The sequence below is a fragment of the Lepus europaeus genome, chromosome 21 (genome assembly GCF_033115175.1).
Source record: "Lepus europaeus isolate LE1 chromosome 21, mLepTim1.pri, whole genome shotgun sequence".
Lineage (NCBI taxonomy): Eukaryota > Metazoa > Chordata > Mammalia > Lagomorpha > Leporidae > Lepus > Lepus europaeus.
The window spans coordinates 19,067,002-19,081,941 of NC_084847.1; the positions used below are offsets into that span (position 1 = coordinate 19,067,002).

The 14,940-nt window shown below is 42.8% G+C and overlaps 1 protein-coding gene across 1 annotated transcript in view; it reads left to right on the plus strand.

The window, feature by feature from the left end:
• Positions 1-14,940, plus strand: part of PRKCB (protein kinase C beta) — a 354,584-nt gene that overhangs the window by 307,859 nt on the left and 31,785 nt on the right. The window contains exon 14 of the mRNA XM_062180053.1: positions 3,547-3,685. Within this exon, the coding sequence (XP_062036037.1) occupies positions 3,547-3,685 (139 nt within the window). The remainder of the gene's footprint in view (positions 1-3,546; positions 3,686-14,940) is intronic.

The following is a 14,940-nucleotide window of genomic DNA, read 5'->3' on the forward strand; positions in this document are numbered from 1 at the left end:
TGCTTTGTTATGCAAGAGAATCTGGCAGGGACATGGGACTTCCGAACAGCATTTGGCCCTGGGGTGATGGTCTAGTTAAAAGACCATGAAGTGCCATAAAGTCCGTTTCATCCGTTTGTTCAATAAATATTTATCAAAAGCCTACTATGTGCTTGTCACTATTCTGAGTAGAAGAAAACAGACAAAAGCCCTGACCTTTACAGTCTGGTGGTAGGAGGCAGATCCATATAAATGATCAGCATGTAGTCTGTCATGTAGTGGTGCGTGCTATAGAGAAAAACCAAGCAGGGGTGAGGACCGGTGGGAGCTGGGTGCTGCAGGGTTGCCGCTCGTTCTGTAGGAGAGTGGAGTGGTCAGGGTCTGGAGAGTTAGGGGTGACTTGGGAGTCATGGGTCTCTGGGAGAGTAGCCCTGGGAGTTTCCAGGTGGAGCATGGAGGTGAGCCTATGGGTGCTGGTGGAATGGAGGGACGGAGGGTGGAGGCTTGTCAGAAACTTGCAGAGTCTGGGGGCTTGGGGGCTTTTACTGACTCCTTGAAGTGGTGATATGAAATGTGAAGGAGGGACACTCATAGGCTGAGTGCGCAGAGTCCCCACTGTTCTCAGGAAGAGGAGCAGTTGTACCCAGTGCCTGGGTGACTCAGCGAAGGTATAGACACAGAGGGAAGAAGAATTCACAATTTCGGTAGATCGTTCTGTCCATGCCTTTCCCCAGTGAACATATGCTGCCATGAGAGTGTGAGATTGGGCATATGGATCCCCTAATAACCTCAGTTTTCCTTTTGACTCTCACAGTGCTGCAACATTTTGTGCTAAAAGTACTTCTGGTGTTGGTGGGTACACATGATCTTCCATAAGACGTGACCTCTAAAGTCAAACCAATGACTTCAGTTGATATGCTTAACCAAAGAAACAGGGCTTGTAGAAAATTTTTCACTCTGCTTGATTTCTACTTTATGTGCTGACATTAGGACCTAACTCCTATGCAGAATGTGCCTCCACTAGAATAGAACCAACCAGGTTCTCCAGAAAATTAAATATATAACTACAAGTGTATTAGAAGAAATACCAGTCCCAGAATAGGAAGAGCCAGGAAAACAAATAATTAGAGTTCTGGCCGATTGGATTAGGATTCAGGAAGCGCTTCCAATCTAAGAGGGAAGTGGATTTGGATCTGGGATCCATGGACCAGTCAGGTCATAAAACAGAAAGATTAGCATCTCAGGTGCTAAGCCCATACCTATGCCAAAGCCCTTTCTGTTAACCTATCTAAATCCTCTCTTTCATCCTCCACCATCACAAGTTTTTAAAGGCACACTTATCAATCTTTAAGTCCGTCAGCACCTAAGCCCTTTTCTTTTGTGTGTAAGGATAGAGCCCATCTCCTACTGTACAGATTGAAATTGCCAGATACGCACTTTCACAGCTTCCTTGTCGCAAGGGCAGGCACACAGCCCGATACTCGACACCGTCACACTTACCCAAGACCTTGAATCAAACACCAGTCACCAAGGAAGCAGAGACGGCAACACTGAGAATGGCAAACAGCTGCAGCTGCAGGGAGGGGCTGGTTCTTAGCAGCCTCGTGCAGAGTCCCCCCCCCCCCCCCCCCCCCGTGAAGGCTTCCTGGAACCAGGGCGATGTGTGGTCCATGGGAAGCATTAGCGGTGTCTTCACTAGGCTAGCTTTGCATTGCCCTTAGGTGTTACTTCTGGCTACACAGTCACCTAATCTGGTGCTGTAACCTCCTTGGAGATGGCACGTGCTCCCCAGTCTTCCTTTATAAATTCCTTCCCAGTTTAAAACTGTCAGAGTCAGTTTGTTGTGTGCCATCAAGAATCTCAACTGGGACAGAGTTCTTGAAATTCGTAAGTGAGTACAAATTTGAAAAGCGTGTATGCAGAAGATGTATGGCTTTATCATTTCATAGAGATTGCCCTCATGGTGATAAAGTCCCATAAAATGTTACAAATCGCTCCCTCTCTTCATTCAGATCTCTAGTTCATCAAGCAGTTCTCAAGTTAAATAGGAAAGACGTTGTCTTGGTTGTCAGACTCGATAGTTTTCGTTGCCCGATCCTGAGCCACTTACCATGACTTGCAGAAAGAGGTAAATCCACCAGCCAGGACAGGCCTACACAACTATTTCTGAAGTCAGGAGCTGACACCAGCAGCACCCATATTACATGGTTTGAGAATGAAGAAAGGTTAGTTTTTCAAAGGATGATGCTATCACAAAACATTAGATTAGAAGAAGCCTCACGTGTCCACCACCTAGACTTCTGGGTGGAGCAGATCCACCTCTCCGGCAGCCGGACATCCCGATCTTCCATGAGAAAGAGGGTGGTCTAACCCCAGAGCTCACCCTCGCTTCACTGGTGCTAAAACGTGCCAAGTGCTGACACTGGAATAGGAGTTTTTGGAGGAGAAAAGTGTGTTGATATTGGAGTGATCTCATATGCTGGAGATGTGCAAGAGTTCCCCCAAATCTCTTCAAGCCCCCCAATCTATCTCAGCAACACAGATAGAAATAAAAGAGTTAAAAGTGCAGCACATATCGTTTTGGTGAAAACTCAGCTGCCCCCACCTTAGAGAGCCCCAGGTGACACCTGTTTAAAGTGACCTCCCCCAGTTACTATCTCATCATGCCTGCTATTTTCTTCATACCACTGATCAGGATCAATAATAATCATGTTTATAGATCTGAATACCTGCCAATTGTCTTTTGCCGATATTTAATCTGAATAAGAACACAATGCATATCTATTTTGTTCACAGCTAATTTGAGATAATTCATAAAGTTCATGGGGGCAGATATTTGGTCTATTGGTTAAGATGTAGCTTGAGAGGTTAAGACGTAGCCTGGGTTCGAGTCTAGCCTCTGCTCTTAATTCCTGTTTCCTGCTAATACCCACCTTGGGGGGCAGGAATGGCTCACGTATTGAGCTACTGCCACTCGTGTGGAAGACCTGACTGAGTTCCTGGCTCCCAGCTTCAGCCTGGCCTGGCCTCTGCTATTGTGGGCATCTGTGGAGTGAACTAGCAGATGGAAGATATCTCTCTGTCTCTCTGCCTTTTAAATAAAATGAAAATAAATCAGTAAAAAAATTAAAAATTGTCAAAATATCTATTTTCCTTGTGAATTCGTGAAGATGTTTTTAAAGTTTGTGGGAAAATGGCATTATAAAGATTATTTATTGTGCAAACATGTTTTGAAGTCCATGCATAATTCTTTTAAGAACATGCATTTTCTGTGAACTTATTGAGCTCTCTATTGGAAGCTCTGCCCTTTGTTTAACCATCTGGATCTCCTGCTTCTTGGAGCTGTTGCTATGGTGTCCTTGTGAGATGTTTAGCATGTCTAGCCATGTAGAAAACAGATCCCTTTTTAATCTCCCCGCTAGATTGCAAGTTGCCCCAGGGCAAGGGCTGGTTCACATCTTCCTTTGTGCCCCTACAGCATCTGGTACTGTTGTGCAGAATGAGTGCCTGTCGGTTGACTTGTTGGTTGCATTTCCTGAAAACCCTGAATTCTTCTGTCTGCCACAGTGACCTGAAACTTGACAATGTGATGCTGGATTCCGAGGGACACATCAAGATCGCTGACTTTGGCATGTGTAAGGAAAACATTTGGGACGGGGTGACAACCAAGACCTTTTGTGGAACTCCAGACTACATTGCTCCGGAGGTAAGAGCCCACGGGACCCCTCCCACATCTGCATTGCCTCCCCTCACCCCACCTCCAGGTGGGCACATGAGAGCTGAGCTGGCTGAAAGGGGTACAGAGCAAGGGAAGCTCAGGCTGATCCTTAGCCTCTACTCTAAATCGCTCCTTTGAGATCACACATGCAAATTAACTTCACACACATCCAGAAGCTCGAGCCCAAAATATATCAAGGTTTGGGCGAAAATTCAAATAAAACTCAAAAGAACCATCCAAACACACATCAGTAAAATTCTCTGTCAAGCTGCTATGCTCATGGCCATATGATCCTTCCTAATGATGACATTGAAATGTTTGTTAAGAGAGCAAACGGATCCTCTGGGCTGACTGACACAGGAAGCGGTGCTGTGTGTTGTGATGACCCTTGGGAGATGCTGAACGTTCCCTCCTGTGATGTGGGTATAAAAGAAGGAGTAAATATTTATTTGCAGAACCCCCTTTCCCTCTGCAATGGAAATGGCCAGGGAATGGATTTTCTCAACATGATGAAGCACAATCATTCATGCCAGATGACCACGTGTCTTTTCTCTGAATTGGTTCTTGGGAAGGTGGCATTTCTGCAATCTGTTCCTGAGTTGTTTTTTTGTTTGTTTTTTTTTTTTTTTTTTTTTTTGGAAAGAAATCAGAGGGGATGGCACAGTCTTGGAAATAGGCATAGGCTTTGCAGAATTCATCTTTTTCTTTTAAAAATTTTAAGATTAATATCAACAGAACAGATTTTGTGCATTCCATAGGTACAGTTCCAAGAAGACAACCACACTTCCCTCACTCCCCTGATCCCCCCAATATCCCTCCCTCCCCTCTCTTAATCAGTTTTTGCAAAGACAATTTCAATCCACTCTATATTAACAGGCTTAATTCACCACTTATCATAATACTCCACAAGTAAAAAGGAGGAAGACCACAGTTTCACAGGATTATATACAAGGGTTAAAAATCACAATCATATCCCAAAGTGACCATTTCATTCCTATACATTTTTGGTATCCTATATTAACTGCCACATATCAGAGAAAACATATGATATTTATCTTTTTGAGACTGGCTTATTTCACTAAGCATAATGATTTCCATTTGCATCTATTTTGTTTCAAAGACAGGATACAGGATTTCATTCTTTTTTATGGTGCAGTAGTAGTCCATAGTGTGTATATACCACATTTTCTTTATCTAGTCCACAGTTGATGGACATCTAGGTTGATTCCATATCTTAGCTATTGTGAATTAAGCTGCAATAAACATGAGGGACAAATAACTCTTTCACATGCTAATTTCATTTTCTTTGGGTAAATTCCCAGGAGTGGAATGGCTGGATCATATAGTAGATCTATTTTCAGATCTCTGAGGATTCTCTATACTGTCTTCCATAATGATTGTACTAATTTGTATTCCCACCCAACAGTGGATTAGGATTAGTGGATTAGGGTATTTATTGATTTTGATTCTTGATGATAGCCATTCTAACTGTGGTAAGGTGAAACCTCATTGTGTTTTAATTTACATTTCCCTCATGGCTAGTGATTCTGAGCATTTTTTCATGTTTCTGTTGCCATTTGAATTTCATCCTTTGAAAAATGCCTATTCATGTCCTTTGCCCATTTCTTAACTGAGTTCTTTGTTATGTTGTTGACATTCTTGAGCTCTTTATAGATCCTGGATTTTAATCCTTTATCAGTTGCATAGTTTGCAAATATTTTTCTCATTCAGTCAGTTGCCTCTTTACTTCGTTGAGTGTTTCCTTTGCAGTGCAGAAGCTTCTTAACTTGATGTAATCCTGTTTGTCTATTTTTGCTTTAATTGCCTGTGCTTCTGGGGTCTTTTCCAAGAACTCTTTGCCTAAGCCAATATCTTGCAGTTTCTCTGATGTTTTCTTCTAGTAATTTGGTGGTATCAGTACAAATATTTAGATCCTTGATCAGTTTTGAGTTGATTTTTGGATAAGGCATAATGTAGTTTTGTGTTTCATACTTTTGCACATGTAGATCTAATTATCCCAGCACAATTTGTTGAAGAGGCTGTCCTTTCTCCAAGGATTGATTTTAGCTCATTAATCAAAGATTGGTTGGTTGTAGATGCCTGGATTAATTTCTGGGGTTTCTAGTCTGTACCATTGGTCTACTTGTCTGTTTTTGTGCTAGTACAGGCTGTGTGGATTACAATTGGCCTGTAGTATGTCTTTTTTAAATATTTACTTTACTTACTTGAAAGACAGAGCCAGAGAGAGGGAGGAGGGGTCTTCCATCCGCTGATTCACTCCCCATATGACTGCAACAGCCAGATCTGAGCTGACCCAAAGCCAGGATCTAGGAGCTTCTTCCAGGTCTCCTACCCAGATGCAGGGCCCCAAGGACTTGGGCCATCTTCTGCTTTCCCAGGCCATAGCAGAGAGCTGGATTGGAATTGGAGCAGCTGGAACTTGAACCAGCACCCATATGTGATGCTGCCACTGCAGGCTTGGGGTTAATCCACTGTGATACAGTGCCAGCCTCCTGTAGTATGTCTTGAAGTTTGGCATTATGATGCTTCTGGCTTTCTTTTTGTTGCTTAAGATTGCTTTAGCTATTAGGGGTCTCTTGTGTTTCCATATGAATTTTAGCATCATTTTTTTTTTCTGGATCTGAGAACAGCTCCCTTGTTTTTTTGATTGAGATTACATTGAATCTGTAAATTGCTTTTGGTAGTATGGACATTTTAATAATATTAATTCTTCCAATCCATGAACATGGAAGATTTTCTCCATGTTTTGTCTTCTTCTTTCTTTAATGTTTCATAATTTCAATTGTAGAACTCTTTTACATATTTGGCTATTCCAAAGTATTTAAAAAATAAGTTTTGTAGGGGCTGGCACTGTGGTGTAGTAGGAAAAGCCATTGCCTGCAGTGCTGGCATCCCATATCTCCAGTTCACATCCTGCTGCTCCACTTCGGATCCAGCTCTCTGCTACAGCCTGGGAAAGCAGTAGAAGACAGCCCAATTCCTTGGGCCCCTGTATCCATGTGGGAGACTCAGAGGAAGCTCCTGGTTCCAGATCTGCCCAGCTCCAGCCATTATGACCATTTGGGGAGTGAACCAGCGGATAGAAGACCTCTCTCTCTCTCTCTCTCTCTCTCTGTCTGCCTTTCAAATAAATAAACAAATCTTTCAAAAAAATTTGTAATTATTTTGAATGGTACTGATCTTATGAGTTCTTTCTCATTCATGGTGTGGTTTGCGTATAAAAATGCTACTGTGTGTAAAAATGCTCTTATGTGTTGATTTCATATCCTGCAACTTTACCAAACTCGCTTATGAGTCCCAATAGTTTTTAGTGGAGTCTTTTTGTTCCCCTATATATAGAATCATGTCATCTACAAACAGGGATACTTTGAATCCCTGCTTTCCAATTTGTATTCTTTTAATTTTTTTTTCTTTCCTAATGGCTCTGGGTGAAATTTCCAGATTATATTGAATAGCAATGGTGAAAGTGGGCATCTTTGTCTGCTTCCAGATGTTAGTAGAAATGCTTCCAACTTTTCAATATATTGGCTGTGGGTTTGTCATATATTGCCTTGATTGTGTTAAGGACTGTTCTTTCTATACCCAATTTGCTTGAGGTTTTTATCAAGAAAAGGTGTTTTATTTTATCAAATGCTTTGTTTGCATTTATTTGATAGTCATATGGTTTTTAATTCTTCAGTCTGTTAATGTGATGTATCACGTTTATTGATTTGCATATTTTGAAGCATCCCTTCTTAGCAGGGATAAATCCCTTCTCATCCAGGTGAATGATCTTTCTGATTGTTGTTGAATTTGATTAGCTAGTATTTTGCTGAAGATATTTGTATCTGTGTTCATCAGTGATATTGGTCTATAGTTCTCTTTCTTTGTTTTATCTTTTTCTGGTTTTGGAAATAAGGTGATGCTGGCCTTGTAGAAGGTGTTTGGGATGATTACCTCCTTTTCAATTGTCTTGAATAATTTGAGAATTGGAATGGAACTAATTCTTCTTTAAAAGTCTGGTAGAATTCAGCAGAGAAACCGTCTGATCCTGAGCTTCTTTCTTGGTTGGGTCTTCATTACTGATTCAACCTCCATCTTGGTTTTTGGTCTATTTAGGTTTTCCATGTCTTCATGACTCAATTTTGGTAGATTGTGTATGTCCAGAAATCTATCTATTTTTTCTAGATTTTCTAATTTATTGGCATATATCTTTTGTAGTAATTCCTGAGGATTCTTTTTATTTCTGTGGTACCCATTGTTACATCTCTTTTTTCATCTCTGATTTTATTGATTTTGGTCTTTTCCCCCACCCCTTTTTTTGTTTGTTGGGCCAATGGTGGGTCAATTTGCTTTATTTTTTCAAAAAGCCAGCTCTTCATTTCACTGATCTTCTGTATCATTTTTTGTTTCAGTTTTGCTTGTTTATTTCTTGTCTAATTTTAATTATTCCTTTCCTCCTACTAATTTTGGATTTCATTTGTTGTTGTTCTTCCATGTCCTTGAGATGCACTGATGGATCATTTATTTGATGCCTTTCCAATTTCTTGATATAGACATTCATTGCTATAAACTTCCTTCTTAACACTGCTTTTGCCGTATCCCACAAATTTTGCTATATTTTGTTGTCATCTTCATTCATTTCCAGGAATTTTTTAAATTTCCTTTTTGATTTCTTCTATGACCCTCTGTTCATTCAAGAACATGTTGTTCAGTCTCCATGTGTTTGTTTATTTTCCAGAGTTTCTTAAGTAGTTAGTTTCCAGGTTCATTCCTTTGTGGTCAGAAAAGATACATGGTATGATTTAAATTTTTTTAAATTTGCTGAAACTTGCTTTATGGACTAGCATATGGTCTATCCTAGACAAAGTTTCATGCAATGATGAAAAGAATGTGTATCCTGCAACAGCAGATGAAATGTTCTGCAGACATCAGTTAGGTCCATTTGGTCCATTGTGTAGATTAGCTGTGTTGTTTCTTTGTGTATTTTTTGTCTAGTTGATCTATCCATTGATGAAAGCAAAGTGCTGAAGTCCCCATTACTTTTAAAAAAATTTTTTTAAAGATTTTATTTATTTGAGAGGCAGTTACAGACACAGAGAGGGAGAGACAGAGAGAAACTTCTCCCATTCGCTGGTTCACTCCTCAGATGGCCGCATTGGCCAGAGCTAAGCTGATCCAAAGCCAGGAACTAGGAGCCTCCTCCAGCCAGGTCTCTCATGCAGATACAGGGAGTCAAGCACCTCACCTGGGCCATCCTCTACTGAGAGGAGAGGGTGCTTTGGCCAGTGCTCAAGGGTGCAGGTTGACACCCAAGTTGGTGTAGTAGATCCCCTTTATTATAACAGGGAGGAGGCTATGATCATGCCAGCTGGCGTAATTGCAGCCCCACCTCTGCTGCCCAGGGTTAGCCCTTAGTGGCTACAGCCTCTATCCACGCAGACACAGGAACCACACAAGGATCTGTGTGGTCCTCATCATGAGCATTGAACCCTCTGCAATGACTCACCGTAGGCAGTGAGGGAACTCTGAACATCTGAACATAGGGACATAGCAGACATAGGGAGTGCCCAAAGATCCAGCTATACTCCACACTCTGCCATGCAGTCACAGAATTCCCACAGTCATAGCGTGCAAGGCTCCCACAGTCACAGGGCGCAGGGGATCCACTCTCAGCCCTGCAAGCCGGAGCGGTAGAGGTGTTCCCAGAGCCAGCTGCTTGTTGGTGCTTGGCCTTGGCAGTTTGAGCCCCAGACCCTGTGATAGGGTGGGGGCAATGAGAGCACCACACAGTCCTAAGTAGGTGCCCAGCCCTCTGCCAACCCTCCAGCCCAGACTCAAAGTCAGAGGGGAATGAGTATTTACCCCTCTGATAAAATCCCCTAGTCGCACCCATTTGAGAGCTGCCTCAGTCTCTCAGCACATTAAGATAGCACTTTCTCCCTGCTGGTCACCAGGAACCCTTGTAGGGAGGTGGGGAGAAAGAAATAAGTTTTTCCTTTATGGGGTTAGGTGGGTACCCTGCCCCCCACTAGGGCTCCAAGCCAACTCAAAGTCGGTATGGTCCGCCAGGTTCTCCCTCAGGCTGTATCACCAGCGACATGGGCTGCCACTGTCTGCTCTCTCCTGGCTCTCAGCAACTGGTGTCTCTTCAGCCCCCTGCCATGGGAGTGGTGGGTCGTGTCCCCACTCTCTGCTGCATGTTTGTGCTATCCACCACAGCTCTCTTTTTTCTGTAAAATTTCCACTGCAAACTTCTTTTCGACTCTCCTGTGGGAATGCATTTCTCCACTTTTCTTCTGTTATCTTGCTCTGATCAAAATCTGCCTCCTTTTCCCTCTTCGAATCTTGCCATCTTTGAATCTTGTCACCTTTTTTTTGACTGTTGGTCACTTGATAGGTAACGATGATGATGGGAGTCTCCACGTAACTGAGCATCTTGGCATAAAATTTAAAACCTTCCTGTTCTTGGACCAAAAAAGTTCCTTTGCTAGGAACTTGATTTACAAGCACAGATGTGTGCGCACACACACACACACGGGTGGAAAGATATGTATCCAACACTATATATTACTAATGAAAAATAGGACACAACCTCAATGACTACTGGTAAAGGAGTCATTGGCTCCAGTCTGCTGTATTCCCATTAGGAAATCCTAATCTGAGTATATCTGCATGTACTAACTTGAAGCAATGTCCCTCAGTAGTGGATTGGGCAATAGGCTATGATATCTTTGTATACTATCAGAGCGGGGATTTGGTGCAGGAGTTAAGATGCCCCTTGGGATGCCCACATCCCACAATGGAGTTCCTGGGTTCAAGTCCTCAATCCAGTTCTGATCCAGCTTCCTGCTAATACACACCCTAGGAGATGGCAAGTGATGGCTCAAGTATATGGGTCCTGCCACACACATAGGAAACCTGGATGGAGTTCCAGACACTGCTTTGGCCTGGCTTAGCCTCAGCTATTGAGGGCATTTGGGGAGTGAACCAGCAGATGGAAGATCTCTGTCTATGTCTCTCTCTTTCTCTCTTTCATTCTGCCTTTCAAATAAATTTTAAAAATTTTAAAGAGAAAGAGAAATACTACTAGGCATCAACTTAAAAACAATACACATATATAGATAGAGATAGATATGGGAAGATCTTCAAAACATATTAAGAGAAAAAAATTATGGTACATAATGATAAATATGGTATAATTTATGGACAATAGCAATGTATAGAACACTATTTTTTATGAGTATAGTGTATATGTGTGTAAAGGCATAGAAAAATCTGGATTTTCTACAAATTTACTATGGATGGATCTTACAACGTTGACAGCCTGTCAGTATAAGTTTATGGTTAAGGAAAGTTTAGCTCCATGTATATTTTTTCCATTTATCACAAGGTGTATTATTTGAGTAGTAAGAAAGTAGTTCTTTTTATTTTTTTAATTTTTAAATTTTTTAAAAAAATTGACAGATAGTGAGAGAGAAAGACAGAGAGAAAGGTCTTCCTTCCATTGGTTCACCCCCAAATGACCACTAGGCCAGTGCTGCGCTGATTGGAAGCCAGGAGCCAGGTGCTTCTTCCTGGTCTCCCATGCGGGTGCAGGGCCCAAGCACTTGGGCCATCCTCCACTGCCTTCCCAGGCCACAGCAGAGAGCTGGACTGAAAGAGGAGCAACTGGGACTAGAACCCGGTTCCCATATGGGATGCCAGCGCCGCAGGTGGAGGATTAACCAAGTGAGCCACAGAGCCGGCCCCAGAAAGTAGTTCTTTTTAAAAACTTATTCTTTATTTGAGCCCAGAAAAGTTTTCCCTATTACCATTTGTCAATTAACTAGGATATCAGATGCACTCTGATACTGGGTGAGTTTGATAACCTCTGGTTTTCAGCTCTCCTGTACTTTGGCATCACAAGGGGAGCTTTTAAAATGTGGGATGCCCAGGTGTCTCCTTAGGGCAACTGAGTTAGAATCTCTGCAGGGTGGGGCCCGGGATCTGTGGTTGTCTAAAGTCCCTACTGGTCATCCTACATTATACATGCCAGTGAGCGCAGGGAGCCCTGAGCTGATTTGCTGGTCCAGTCACATCCTCCTCCAGCCTTCATGTGCCACATTGCCTTTGACAGCCTCCCTCACCTCTCCAGCCTCGGTTTTCCTTTGGAAGATGATTAATTGTTGAGTTGTCATGAGGGCCCGATGAGAAATGAAGTACCATAAAACTGTGAAAACACTTGCTATGAGGAGCGTTCTCACCCAAGGCTTTCACAACCTGCAGTTACTTCTCAGAATTCCTTTCTTTCTTTGCTTCTTCCTCCCTCGCTCCTTCCCTCTCTCCTGCTTCCTTCCTCTCTCTTTGGCTGCCAAATGCAAATTGTATGCATTGATTGTGTACAGGATGTTGTTTTGACATACGTATACCTTGTGAAAGGGACAAACCCAGTTAGTTAACAAATACATCGCCTCACATACCTGCCATTCCCTCTCCCTCCCTCCCTCCCTCCCTCTCTCTCCCTCCCCCCCTCCCTCACTCTTTCTCTCCCTTCCTCTCTCTCTCTCTCTCTGTGGGGGGGGGGTGGGAACACTTAAAATCTATCCTCTTAGCAATTGCAAGAAGGCAGTCCACAGCTCTAAACTACAGTCACCATGATGTGCAATAGGCTTCATGGAGCTCTCGAATTTCTTGCTCCCACCTGAGATTTGAAGCCTTTGACCAACATGTGTGCATTTCTGATTCCATAGTAGGAGATGGGCTTTGAGAAAGGAGCACTCGCTTTTTAGCCAAGTTTGTTTGAACTCCTTGAGTAAACCACACAGTAACGACGAGAGAGCATTTTGAGTGTGTAATGTATGAGTGGCTCCTAGGATCTCATTCCTCGTCACAAAACCCCAGTGACACATCATCATGATAAACCTCTTTATGCAGAAGAGGATACAGGCTTAAGGAAATGAAGTAACTTCCCCCAATGTCATGCAACTGGCAAAAAGCAGTCAAGATTCAGGGGCTGGTGTTGTAGCACAGTGGGTTAAGCTAACACCTGCAATACCAGCATACCATAGAGGAGTGCCAGTTCAAATCCCACTGTCCCATTTCCAGTCCAGCTCCCTGCTAATGCACCTGAGATGCAGAAGATGGCCAAGTACTCTGGCCCCTGCAACCCTTGTGGGAGATCTGGATGGAGTTCCTGGCTACTGGCTTTGACCTGTCCCAACCCTAGCTGTTGGGACCCTTTGGGGTGGTAACCAGAGAGCAGATCATATCTGTCGCTCCCAGTCGGGATTCAGAGTGAGGCCGTCTGGCCATTGCATCACCTCTTCCCCATTTGCCACAGTTAGTTTTACACCTCTGCACACTGAAAGATGGATCACACAGCTGTTCCAGAGGTTGCCATGCTCTGGCGATTTAGCAATACATGTCAAAAATCTCACAACCGCAAAAACAAGGGCGTTTCAAAAGGTTCCTGGAGAAAATGGAATTGGAACATCAGTTTATTTTGGTGCAAAAAAAAAAAATGGAAATTGATGCACGGCTTTTTACAACACACATTTTCCATAACCTTTTGGAAGACCCCCTCATATCACATTGATTTACCGGTTCTACTTCCAGGAATTTAACTGAAGGAAATAACTGGAGACATATCCAAATATCTAATTGCAAGGATCTAATTACAGCATCAAAAGAAATCTAATCAATTGGGAACTGATAAAGTAGATTCTGTGTCTACCCAGTGGCATCCCCTGCAGTGGTGACAGCTTCTTTTTTCTGTATACAAGAAATTAGCAAGGAAAATGTAGATGAGTGACTTTTTTTTTTTAATTCTACATACTGGGGCTGGGATTACGGCACAGTGGGTTAAGCTTGTGACCCTGGTGTCCCATATTGGAGTGCCAGTTCCAGTCCTGGCTGCTCCACGACTGATCCAGCTCCTTGCTAATGCATCTGGGAAAGCAGCAGAAGATGGCCCAAGTCTTTGGACCCCTACCACCTACGTGGGAGGCCCAGATGGAATTCTAGGCTCCTGGCCTGGGCCTGCCCCGGGCCTGGCTGTTGTCACCATTTGGGAAGTGAACCAGTGAATAGAAGATTCTTTCTCTCTCTCTCTCTCTCTCTCTCTCTCTCTCTCTCTCTCTTTTTCTTTCTCTCTCTCTCCTTTTCAAATAAATAAAATAAGTTTTTTGGGGAAACTCTACATACTGAAGTGTTTATGTAAAACGTGCACACACATAGAGTACAACAATGTATTCACAGAAGAGTCTGAAAGGAAATAAACCAATGCTGATTATCATCTTTCTCTTGATAAAGGACTGTAGGTGATTCTTGTTGTGTTCTCTCTGCTTATCTATATGTTCTAAGTAACTAATAATTATAACAAATGTTATTACTTCAAAAAGAAGATCTATTTATTTATTTGAAAGCAAGAGTCACAGAGAGAGCTCTTCCATCTGCAAGTTTACTTGCCAGATGGCTGCAACAGCCAGGGCTGAGCCAGTCTGTAGCCAGGAGCTTTGTCCAGGTCTCCCATGTAGGTGGCCGGGACGGGTTCACGTGGGCAATCTTCCACTGCTTTCCCAGGCCATTAGCAGGAAGCAGCTTCAGAAGTGGTGCCCATACGGCATCGCAGGTGGCAACTTTACTTGCTACACTACAAATGTTCTTACTTTTAGAGCTTTTCATTTTTAATTTTGGTTAAAAATAAGCACATAGCATAAAATGTGCCATCTTACAAAATGTTGAAATCTTTACCTAGTATACACTAAACTGATCTTCTGTATACAAAGAGAATTGAAAATGAATCTTTACATGAATGGAAGGGGAGAGGGAGCGGGAGGGGGGAGGGTTGCAGGCGGGAGGGAAGTTATGGGAGGGGGGAAGCCATTGTAACCCATAAGCTATACTTTGGAAATTTATATTCATTAAATAAAAGTTTAATAAAAAAAATGTGCCATCTTAGCTATTTCTAAAATGGTTAACTTCCTAAGATTTCTTTTTTTAAAAAAAGATTTATTTATTTATCTGAAAGTCAGAGTTACAGAGAGGAAGAAGCAGAGCGAGAGAGATGTCTTCCATCTGCTGGTTCACTCCCCAAATGGCTGCAATGGCTGGAGCTGCACCAATCCGAAGCCAGGAGTCAGGAGCTTCTTCTGGGTTTCTCACATGGGTGCAGGGCCCAAGGACTTGGGCCATCTTCTACTGCTTTCCCAGGCCATTGCAGAGAGCCAGAGCGGAAGTGGAGCAGCCAGGACTCGAACTGG